We start from the raw sequence: 12637 nt of genomic DNA on the forward strand, positions 1-12637 counted from the left end.
TATTCATGAGAGGCACAGAGAGAGAGAAAGAGAGAGAGAGAGAGAGAGAGAGAGAGAGAGAGAGAGAGAGAGAGAGGCAGAGACATAGGCAGAGGTAGAAGCAAGCTCCCTGCGGGAAACCTGATGTGGATTTGATCTCAAGACCCTGGGATCACACCCTGAGCCAAAGGCAGATGTTCAACCACTGAGCCACCCAGGCATCCCAGGAATGCAACACATTTCTATACATTACTTTTGTATTCTGTGACTTTACTGAATTCATTTATGAGTTCTAGTAGTCTTCTGGTGGAGTCTTTAGGGTTTTCTATATATAGTATGTCATCTGCAAACAGTGAAAATTTTACTCTTCCTTCCTTCCACCAATCTGGATGCCTTTTATTTTTATTTTTTTTTTTAATTTTTATTTATTTATGATAGTCACAGAGAGAGAGAGAGAGGCAGAGACACAGGCAGAGGGAGAAGCAGGCTCCATGCACCGGGAGCCCGACGTGGGATTCGATCCCGGGTCTCCAGGATCGCGCCCTGGGCCAAAGGCAGGCGCCAAACCGCTGCGCCACCCAGGGATCCCGCCTTTTATTTCTTTATGTTGTCTAATTACTATGGCTAGCACTTCTAGTACTATGCTGAATAAAAGTGGTTAAGAGTGGACTTCCTTATCTTATTCCTGACCCTGGGGGAAAAGCTCTCAGGTTTTCACCATTGAGTATCATGTTGGTTAGGAGTTCTTCATATAAGGCCTCTATTCTATTGACGTATGTTCCCTCTAGATTTACTTTGCAGAGGTTTTATCATGAATGGATGCTATACTTTATCAAATGCTTTTTCTGCATCTATTGAAACGGTTATCCTTTTATTGATGTGACATATCACATTTATTGTTTCATGAATACTGAATTATCCTTGCATCCCAGGAACAAATCCCACTTGATTGTGGTGTATGCATTTCTAAATGTACTGTTGGATTTGGTTTGCTAATATTTTGTTGATTTTTTTGCTTCTATATTCATGAGAGATATAGGCCTGTAGTTCTTTTTTGGAGTGTCTTTATCTGGTTTTGGTATCAGGTTGATACTGGCTTCATAGAATGGATTTGGAAGTTTTCCTTCCTCTTGTATTTTTTTGGAATAGTTTGAGAATAGGTAATAACTCTTTAAATGTTTGGTAGAATTTGCCTGTGAAGCCATCTTGTCCTGAATTTTTGTTTTTTGGGGAGGCTTTTTTGACTACTGATTTAATTTCATTGCTAGTAATTGGTCTAGTCAAATTTTCCATTTCTTCATGCTTTAGCTTGGTAGATTGTTTCTAGGAATTTATCCATATTTTTTAAGTTTTCCAATTTGTTGGCATAAAGGTTTTCATAATATTCTGTTACAATTGTTTGTATTTCTGTGGTGTTATTTCTTTTTCATTAGTGATTTTATTTGGGTCTTCTCTCTCTTTTTTAATGAGTCTTGCTAAAGATTTATTGACTTTGTTGATCTTTTTCAAAGAAACAGTTCCTGATTTCTCAATCTATTGTTCTATTTAATTCTATTTGAATCTTTACTATTTCCTTTCTTTGCTGGGTTGGAGTTTTTTCTTTTTCTAGCCCCTTTAGGTGTAAGGTTAGATTGAGATTTTTCTTGCTTAAGGTAGGGCTGTATTACTATAAACTTCCCTCTTACAACCACTTTTGCTGTAGCTGAAAGATTTCAGACCTTTGTTCATTTTGTTTCTATGTAATTTTTTTATTTCTTCTCTTCTTCTGAGAATGGTTACTTTCCTTACTTGTCTTCCAGGTAATTAATTTCTTCCTTTGCTTCATCTCGCCTGGCATTTATTCCATTAAATGTATTTTAAATTTTATTTACTGTATTTTTCATCTCCGATTGGTTCTTTTTTAAAAAAATCTCTTTGTTAAGGGTCTCACTGATGTCCTCCACTCTTTTCTCAAGTCCAGGGAGTATGTTTATGATCATTACTTTAAATTTTCTATCAGGCATATTACTTATATGTTTCCCTTTGGTCTCTTACAGTGGTTTGGTCCCGTTCTTTTATTTGGGAGGGATTTCTCTAATTTTGTCTGTTTCTGTTTCTCTGTGTTAGAAAAGGCAGCTACTTCTCTTGCTCTTAACAATAATAGCCTAATGAAAAAGAGGTCTTACAGTGCCCTTCAGGACAGCGTCCCCTGTTCCTCAGGGCCTGGCGCTCCAAGAAGTGTCTCCTATGTGTGTTGCATGTGCTCTGCTATTGAGTCTTGGCTTCTTTTTCCTTCGGTTCTGTTGTCTACAGAGGCTCTCTTTGCCTATTGTATCATTTTTGTCTCCAGCAGGAATGGAGTATGTTTATTTTTTTTTAAGATTTTATTTTATTATTTATTCATGAGAGAGAGAGGGAGAGAGAGAGAGAAGCAGAGACACAGGCAGAGGGAGAAGCAGGCTCCATCCAGGGAGCCTGATGCGGGACTCGATCCCAGGACTCCAGGATCATGCCTGGGCTGAAGGTAGGCACTAAACCGGTGAGCCATTCAGGATCCCCGAGTGGGGTACACTTAAAGAAAGTGTGTGGCCATCAGCTTGTAAAACAAGACCTACCCCTAGTACTGTCAAAAGTGAGGTCCTGCAAAATGCACGGGTCAGCAGATTTGGTGTTGGCAGGGTTTGCACCAGTCTTCTAGGGATGGAACCTGTAGCATCAGGACTGAGGCGAGCTGGACTGGGAAGGGCTGATCTGCCAAAGGACGAGGGGGCAGGGCTTGGTGCAAGCACGTCAGGTAACAACTGTAGGCACCACATGGGTTCCTAGAAGTGGTCAGTATTTATTCTGGGGCATGGGAAACGGAAATGGCACCTACTAGCTACTTTGTTCTTGGAGGGGTCTCCTAGTGATTGCTGTGTCTCTGGGTTATGCTCTTAGATGAGCAAATCACACTTCCTCTCATCTACCCCCAGCATTTTTCAAACCACTGGTTCTACCTTGTATCTGCGTGGGCTATTTTGTGAGCTCTTTATGGGCAGGGGCTCGACTTTCTACCACCCTCTGTGCTTTCCTAAAGCAGAGCCCTCTGATTTTTAAAGTTCTAGGTTTTAAGTACTGTTGGTTTAAGAACTCAAGAAATTCAGCCCCTTGCATTTATAAAGGCAGATATTACAGGCATTCGTCCTCCTTGTTTGTGGGCTCCCCGTGTGAAAATCTGTTTTCCATCCTTCTCCACACCACTGGTTCTCTGCCCACTGAAGGCCCCAAGATGACCATGGTCCATTTTGCTCTCAGATCATGTCTTTGCCCTTCCTAACTCCTTCAATGTGGCCTCTTCCCTATCTTTAGTTACAGAGATTATCGGCCAGTCTTTTTCAGTCATTTTCTGGGTTATTTATACTGAGATGAATGTTACCCTAGCTGTATCCATGGAATGAGGTGAGCTTAGGGTCCTCCTATTCCATCTTCCCAGCCAACCTCATTTCACAAGCATTCTTGAAATGAAGACCTCTATCGCTTGTAAAGAGTTAACTGTATGGCCTTCAATTGATACAAATTAGTCACCTGGGGGCAAGAATACTTTATAAATGGTGCCCTGTATTTCATATTCCTTCACATTAGGATACATATAATGTTCTACTTGAAAATTCTGCTATATTTAATAACTATTAAAGGGATAATAGAAACAGGTTCTAAGGGACAAGAAAACGGTAACTGTTATGAAGCTATGTAAATAATTAAAGTGTGAGATAATGGTAGCTCACTCCAATGTACTAGTAGTAGAGATGATGGAAAGTGGTCAGATTTTTTACATAATTTGAAGTTAAAGTCAGGACATTAGAAGTGAAGTTTGAGAAAGAAGTACGACTCCAAGGCATTTGTTCTCAGATCCTCAAAGGATGGATTTGTTATCACCTGAGATAGAAAAAGTCACAGGTAGAAAATGTTTAGGGGAAGGGGAAAAGATTTTTAAGATGTCTACTGGCCATCCAAGTGGAGATATCAAGAAAGCAGTTGAAAATATGAATCTGCAGTTTAGGAAAGAGGACTTGATTAGGGATATAAATTTGGGAATCCTTATCATAAAGTTGGTATTTAAAGCCATTATACTGAGATCATCAAGGAATGAATGCAGATAGAGAAGAGAACAAAGAGCTGGCCCCTGAAATTCTCCAATATTAAGAGATCAAGAAGAAGAAAACCTAGCAAAAAAGACTGAAAATGAACAAGGAAAGTAGGAGGAAGGCCAAGATTGTGTATGCTAAAAGTCAAATGAAGTAATTATGCCAAAGAAAAGTGATCAATAGTGTCAACTGTTTTGCACAGATAGATCAGAATATGTGGGATAAGAATTAAACAACTTATTTATTTATTTATTTATTTATTTATTTATTTATTTATTTATTTTTTAAACAACATATTTAGTAATGTAGAGATGAATTTCACAAGAGCAGTTTTGATGCTGCAGTGGAGTGAAAATGATTATAGCTGGTTTAAATTTTTTTTATTATTATTATTTATTTATGATAGTCATACAGAGAGAGAGAGAGAGAGGCAGAGACACAGGCAGAGGGAGAAGCAGGCTCCATGCACCCGGAGCCCGACGTGGGACTCGATCCCAGGCCTCCAGGATCGCGCCCTGGGCCAAAGGCAGGCGCCAAACCGCTGCGCCACCCAGGGATCCCCTATAGCTGGTTTAAATAGAAAATGGAGAGAAGGTACTGAGGGTATGAAATAGTTCTCTAGAACAGTAGAAAAGTGAGTAAGCGGAAAGTAGTCTGACTGCGTACCAGCAAAAGGTTCTAGTTGAGATTCATGGTCATGAATTTAAAGTGAGAACAGTTTTCATGTTGTTGTTGTTGCTTTTTTTTTTTTTCAGCCATGTTCCATTATAGGCATAGGTATAGCATTGGTGAAGGATCCGATAAACCAGGGGTTTTGTTTTGCCAAGCAATACGATGAAATGAGAGAGGAACAAAGAGTCAAAAGTGTGAGCAAAACAGTAATCAAGAGTGCTTTGTGGTATTTACGCTATGCAGGGCATGACAAGGTGAAGAATTAAAAAAAAAAAAAAGTGATAGGATCAGTGCACTGGGAATTCCAGTATATCAGAGTACTTAGGGATCCCTGAGTGGTGCAGTGGTTTAGCGCCTGTCTTTGGCCCAGGGCGCGATCCTGGAGACCCGGGATCGAATCCCACGTCGGGCTCCTGCTTGGAGCCTGCTTCTCCATCTGCCTGTGTCTCTGCCTCTCTCTCTCTCTGTGACTATCATAAATAAATAAAAATTTTTTAAAAAATCAGAGTACTTAGAGGAAATGAGCCAGAGATAAAAGAACTGTAATAAAATAACTATAATCAGACAACCAGATACACAGTGGAGTTAGTATCTAATACTCTATATAATCCGTATTTTTTCTTTCTTGAAACTTATCAGAAGCAATGTTAAACAAGTCTTTCTTATATTTTAGTTTAAAAGATTTTCTTACCTCTGATGAGGAAGGTCGGTTTGGACTGAGGGACATATTCACCAATGTCTGAATGGGGCGATCATCAGTTGGAATTTTGTGGGGTTTTTTATCTTTCTTCATCTAAGTAGTATTTATAAAGTTATAATCGATTTTTTACTTTATATAGCATTCCACTCATTTCTGGGTGAAAAGAAAAACACAAAAAGCTTTAAAATAGACCAAAAAATGAAAACTTAGGAATGTATACACTCGTATTATAGTAATTCAAAAAGATACCTAATTAGTAAGTAGGACTGATGATTGCAATAAAAAGAACATATATCCTATATAATTAAATACAGTGCTAATTATGATAGACTTGTAATCAGGGCATACTTTAGTATTCTAAACAATTTTCTCAAGGTTGAAAAATAAAGTTAAATATATATATGGTATTTTACATATAGTAGAACTATGCTTCTGGAAGTGAAAAGATTGAATTTGTACAAATGGCTGTATGATGGAAATCGTTTTACATATACTTCTTCTTGGGCTTAGATACCTCAACTGTAAATGTGAACAATTATCCCAGATGAAAATGCCAGTCTTTAAGTATTTTAAGCTATGTTTATATGTTGCTTCCTGTATTTTTCTCAGAAGATTTAGGACAATTTACAAGAAAGACAATCCTTAAGGATACAAAAAAAAATATCAATACCACAACAGAACGCTTTCCAAGATTTCAAACCATTATTCCATCTTGATTTATGTTAAATTAGTGAACAAATCAAACAAAATGTAAAATTTCTGAGATTTGGTACTGGTTACAGTTTTATGAAATCACACCAGAGTTCACTAATTGTTCTAATGGTATAAAAATTTAAAAATTATATCCTGGGACAAAAAAAATTTAATTTCTATTATTTTTTTAGAGAGTACAAGTCAGGAGAGGCAGAGAAGGAGGAGAGAGAATCTTAAGCATGATTCGCCACACAGCTTGGAGTGCAACATGGGGATCAATCTCATGACCATGAAAGCATGACCTGAGCCAAAATCAAGAGTCAGACACATAACTGATTGAGTCACCCAGGCATCCCATAACATCTTTTATATCAAGTTAGTTTCATGTTACTTCTATATAAATGTCTTACAATAATTTAAAAAATGTAATTTGTCATCTTAACACCTCAAACACTAAATTACAATATTTTTTAAAAAATCATTTAGTTACTTCCACTTCTATACCTATCCAAAGTCTTCCTGCCATTGTACTAATATTAGCCTATATTATGAACCCAAGTAAAACAGAACTCGGATACATACATGGTAATATCCTTATTACACAAGAATTCGTTCCAAAAAGCTGTAAGAATTACAGTATATGGGCACACAAATTGGGAAGCTGGGATTTTAAATTTCTGCAGATGCATTAAAAACGACATTTTCATTTAGAACAAATTTTTAATTAAGCAAACTTAAGACATCAACCAAGCCCCGCTTTTTTTAAAATTTTTATTTATTTATGATAGTCACAGAGAGAGAGAGAGAGAGAGAGAGGGAGAGACATAGGCAGAGGGAGAAGCAGGCTCCATGCACCGGGAGCCCGACGTGGGATTCGATCCCGGGTCTCCAGGATTGTGCCCTGGGCCAAAGGCAGGTGCCAAACCGCTGCGCCACCCAGGGATCCCAGCTCTAACTATTCTATAAAGAGAACCACCTATTTCTTGGTATTTTTTCAAAATGATTTTGGGACTGAGTAGAAGAACTAAAAAAAAAAACAAGCTTAAAAATGACCTGGTGCCAAGAACCCAAGGAACTGCCAGTTCATGCCTGCTTTAGCACTAGCTATCCCACCAGGGTGGCCCTGATGCAGAGTGCTATAAAACTCCCAGTTTGTTTCTCACTCCAGCTCCAGACAGCCAGTCAAAGCCACCAGGCACATGCAGTCTACACAAGGAAGGTTCTTATACAACACCATTCCTTCAAGGCTGGGTAAGGTTGCTGTTTCACAGCAACAAACACAGAATTGAAAGAAAACAAGGAGTCAAAGGAATATGGTCTAAATGAAAGGAATATTTGTCTAAATGAAGACAAAGTCAGAAAAAGAACTAAATAAAATGAAGATAAGCAATCTACCTGAGAGAGTTCAAGGTAATGGTCATAAGGATGCTCACGGGACCACAGATACAAATGGATATACTCAGTGAGAATTTCAAGAAAGAGATAAAGATATAAAAAAGGACCAACCAGAGTTGAAGAATAACTGAAATGAAAAATACACTAGAGGAAAGCAATAGCAGATTAAGGGATGCAGAAGAATGGATCAGTGATCTGGAAGACAGGGTAATGAAAAGTACCCATGCTGAACAGCAAAAAGAGAAAAGAATTTTTAAAATGAGGAAATCTTAAAGGAACTCTGAGACTATATCAGACTTACTAACATTTGCATTGTAGAAGTCCCAGAAGGAGGAAAGAAAAAGGGGCAGAAAACTTATTTGAATAAGTAATAGCTGAAAATTTCCTCAACCTAGGTAAGGAAGACATCTAGGTACAGGAAGCACAGAGAGAACTGCAAATAAGATAAACACAAAAAGGTCCACACCAAGCCTCATGATAGCTAAAATGTCAAAAACTAAAGACTGAGAGAATTTCAAAAGTAACAACATAAAAACAACTAATTACATACAAGGAAAATAAGGCTAAAGAATCACCTGATTTTTTTTAGCAGTAACTTTGCAAGCCAGAAGAGAATGGCATGATATCTTCAAAATACTGAAAGGAAAAAAAACTACAACCAAAGATATTGTAGGAGCAAAGTTACCATTCACAATTGAAGGAAAGATAAAGAGTCTTCTAGACAAACAAAAGTTAAAGGAGTTCATTACCATTAGCCTGGCCTTACAAGAAGAGTGAAAGAGACTTCTTTAAATGGAAAAGGCCAGAACTAGAAAAACATTATGAAAAATAAATCATTTCACTGGTAAAAGCAAACATATAGTAAAGGTAGTTGATCATTCACTTATAAACCATGATGAAGGTTCATCAAAAGTGATAAAATCAATTATATCTCAAAAAGTAGTTAAGGAACTCACAAAATAAAAACATCTAAAATATGATATCATATACAGAAAATTTGAAGGGGTAAAGAGTAAAAATATAATCCTTTTAGAATGTATTCAAACTTACATTTAGAATGTATTCAAAACCAAAAACCTGTAACTGATATACAAATATAAAGACAAAGGATAATATTAAAGAAAGTCATAAACTGCAAGAGAAGAAAGCAAAAGAATATAGAAGAACAATAAAAACAACCAGAAAACAATGAACAAAATTGAAGTATGTACCTATTGATAATAACTTTAAATGTAAACGGACTACATGCTCCAAATGAAAGATATAGCATGACTAAATGGATTAAAAAAAAAAACAAGACCCATCTATAAGCTGCCTACAGGAAACTCACTTCAGACCTAAAGACATAAACAGACTACCTGTAAAGGAATAGAAAAATATATTCATGCAAATGGAAGTGGAATAAAAAAGCTGGGGTAGCAATACTTAGACAAAACAAACTTTAAACAAAGCCTGTAAGAAAAGACAAAGAAGAGCATTATGTAATGATAAAGTGATCAATCCATGAAAAGGATATAATAATTGTAATATTTATGTACCAAGATAGGAGCACCTGAATACATAAAACAAAAATGAACAGACATAAAGGGAGAAATTGAAAGTAATATGATAATAATAAGGGGCTTTAACATCCCACTTATATCAATAGATAGATCATCCAGACAGAAAACCAACAAGGAAACTGGTTCTGAATGACATCAGACCAGATGAACTTAACAGATATATAGAACATTCTCTCCAAAAACAGTAGGATAGACATTCTCTTCAAGTGCACATAGAACATTCTCTAGGATTGATCACATTAGGCCACAAAACAAATCTCAATAAATTTAAGACTGAAGTAAAATCAAGCATCTTTTCCGATCACAATAGTATGAAACTAGAAATCAATTACAAGAAAAAAATTTAAAAACATGAAAAAAATACAATCATGTGAAGATTTGAAAACATGTTACTAAACAACCAGTAAGTCAATAAGGAAATCAAATAGGAAATAAAAAAAAAAAAAAAAGGAGACAAATGAAAATAGGAACACAATAGCTAAACATCTTTGGAACACATCAAAAGCAGTTCTCAGAGGGAATTTTACAGTGTTACAGGTCTACTGCAAGAAACAAGAATAATCTCAAATAAACAACCTAATCTTACACCTAAAGGAACTGGGAGAGAAAGGAAATCATATCAGAGTGGAAATAAGTGAAATAGAAGCTAAAATAAAACTCAGTGAAACTAAGAGTGAGCCATTGAAAAGATAAACAAAATTAATAAACCTTTAGCCAGAATCATCAAGAAAAAAAAAGGGGGGAGGACTTAATAATAACAGAAATGAAAGAGAAGTAACAAACTTCATCACAGAAATACAAAGGATTATAAAAAGACTACTATGAGAAATTATAGGCCAACAAATTGAACCTAGAAGAAATAAATTCATAGAAACATACAATCTTCCAAGATTGAATAAGAAAGAAAAAAATCTGAACAGATGGATTACCAAACAAAATTCAATCTGTAATCAAAGAGTTCCTAACAAACAAAAGTCAGGACGCTAGGCATATTCACAGGTGAATTTACCAAATATTTAAAGAACAGTTATTATCTGCTCTTCTCAAACTTTTTCAAAAAACAGAAGAGGAAGGAAAACTTCCAAATTCATTCTACCAGCCCAGCATTACTCTGATACTAAAACCAGGCAAAGACATTACAAAAAAAAAAAAAAAAAGAAAACCATAATCCTATGTCCCTGATGCACATAGATGCAAAAATTCTCTACAAATATCAGCAAATCAATTTCAACATTAAAATAAATAATTCACCATGATCAAATAGGATTTATTCCAGGGATACAAGGATGGTCCAATAGTCACAAATCAATCAACATGATAAGTCACATTAATAAAGTATAAAAACCATATAATCATTTTGATAGATGCATAAAAAGAATTTAAGAAAGTACAACATCCATTCTTGATAAAACCTCTCAACATGACAGGTTTAGAGAGAACCTCAACATAATAAGACCACTAATGAAAAAGCCACAGCTAACATCATACTCAATGGTGAAAGTTTTTCTTCTAAGAGCTTTTCCTCTAAGCTCAGTAACAAGACACAGATGCACGTTTTCACTTTTATTCAACATAGCACTAGAAGTTTAGGCTGCAGCAATTAGACAAGAAAAAGAAATAAAAGGCATCCAAATTGGTAAGGAAGAACTTAAACTGTCATTATACACAGATAACAGGATACTATACATAAAAAACCATAAAGACTCCACTAAAAAGTACTAGAACTGATAAATGAATTCAGTAAAGTTTCAGGATATAAAATGAATAAACAGAAATCTGTTGTGTTTCTATACACTTATTATGTAGTAGAAAAAGATATTAAGATAACAATTCCATTCACCATTGCACCAAAAAGAATAAAATACCTAGAAATAAGCTTAACCAAGAAGGTGAAAGACCCATTCTCTAAACCATAAAACACTGATGAAAGGCATTTAAGACAACACAAAGGGAAAGATATTGCATGCTTATGGGAGATTCAATATTTTTAAAATGTCCATACTACCCACCCAAGTAATTTACAAATTCAATGCATTCCCTATCAAAACACCAACAGCATTTTTCACAAAACTAGAACAAATAATACTAAATTCGTATGGAACCACAAAAGACCTCAAATAGCTAAAGCAATCTTGAGAGAAAAGAACAAAGCTGGAGGGAGGGATCACAATCCCAGATTTCCAGATATACTGCAAAGCTATAGTAATCAAAACAGTATGGTACTGGGATCCCTGGGTGGCGCAGCGGTTTGGCTCCTGCCTTTGGCCCAGGGCGCGATCCTGGAGACCCGGGATCGAATCCCACGTCGGGCTCCCGGTGCATGGAGCCTGCTTCTCCCTCTGCCTATGTCTCTGCCTCTCTCTCTCTCTCTCTGTGTGTCTCTCATAAATAAAATAATAAAATTAAAAAAAAAAAACAGTATGGTACTGGCACAAAAGGAGACACATAGGTCAATGAAACAGAACAGAGTCTGGAAATACAACCATGCTTATATGGTCAATTAATTTACAACAAAGGAGGCAAGAATACACAACAGGGAAAGATAGTCTCTTCAACAAATGGTGCTGGGAAAATGGGAGAGTTACCAAAAAATGAAACTAGACCACTTTCTTCAACCCACATACCAAAATAAACTCAAATTGGATTAAAGACCTAAATATGAGACCTGAAGAAAACAAAGACAATAATCTCTGACACCAGCCTGAGCAACATTTCTCTAGATACATCTCCTCAAGCAAGGGAAATAAAAAACTAGCAGGACCACATCAAAAGAAAAAGCTTTTGCACAGTGGAGGAAATCATCAACAAAATGAAAAGGTGACCTACTGAATGGGAGAAGATTTTTGCAAATTATACATCTGATAAGGGGTTAATATGCAAAATAAAGAACTTACACAGGGATGCCTGGGTGGCTCAGTGGTTGAGAGTCTGCCTTCGGCTCGGGGCGTGATCCTGGAGTTCTGGGATCAAGTCCTGGATCGGGCTCCTACAGGGAGCCTGACTGTTTCTCCCTCTGCCTCTCTAGGTCTCTCATGAATAAATAAATCTTTTTACACAATCTACATCAAAACCACAAATAATCCAACTAAAAAATGGACAGAGGAGCTGAACAGACATTTTCCCAAAAAAAACATATAAACGGCCAAAAGACACCTGCAAAGATGCTCAACATCACTAATCATCAGGGAAATGCAAATCAGAATCACAATAAGATCATTTTACAAGTCAGAGTGATTAGAATAAAAAAGGCAAGAAACAACAAGTGTTGGTGAGGATACGGAGAAAAAGAATTCCTAAGACATTGTTGGTGGTAATGCAAGTTGGTGCAGCCACTGTGGAAAACACTATTCAGGTTCCTCAAAAATTAAAAATAGAAACACCATATGATCCAGTAATTCCACTACTAGATATTTATCCAAAGAAAACAAAAACATTGATTTGAAAAGATAAACGCACCCCTATGTTTATTGCAGCATTATTTATAATAGCCAAGATAGGGAAGCATCTCAAGCATCCACTGATAGATTAGCGGA

The 12637-nt window shown here is 36.4% G+C and overlaps 1 protein-coding gene across 6 annotated transcripts in view; it reads right to left on the reverse strand.

Annotated features, from left to right (window-relative positions):
* SPATA1 (spermatogenesis associated 1) overlaps positions 1–12637 on the reverse strand; it is a 51038-nt gene that overhangs the window by 35624 nt on the left and 2777 nt on the right. For 5 of the 6 annotated variants that reach the window (XR_012000791.1, XR_012000795.1, XR_012000793.1 and 2 more), the window contains exon 2: positions 5446–5607. Coding sequence is in view for 1 of the 6 variants with exons in the window: in XM_072754725.1 (XP_072610826.1) it covers positions 5446–5547 (102 nt within the window). In the remaining 5 variants the exon portion in view is untranslated. Of the gene's footprint in view, positions 1–5445; positions 5608–11998; positions 12121–12637 lie in introns of those variants that run through there. The other variant, XR_012000792.1, reaches the window with a different exon arrangement.

Source organism: Vulpes vulpes, chromosome 3, assembly GCF_048418805.1.
Source record: "Vulpes vulpes isolate BD-2025 chromosome 3, VulVul3, whole genome shotgun sequence".
NCBI lineage: Eukaryota > Metazoa > Chordata > Mammalia > Carnivora > Canidae > Vulpes > Vulpes vulpes.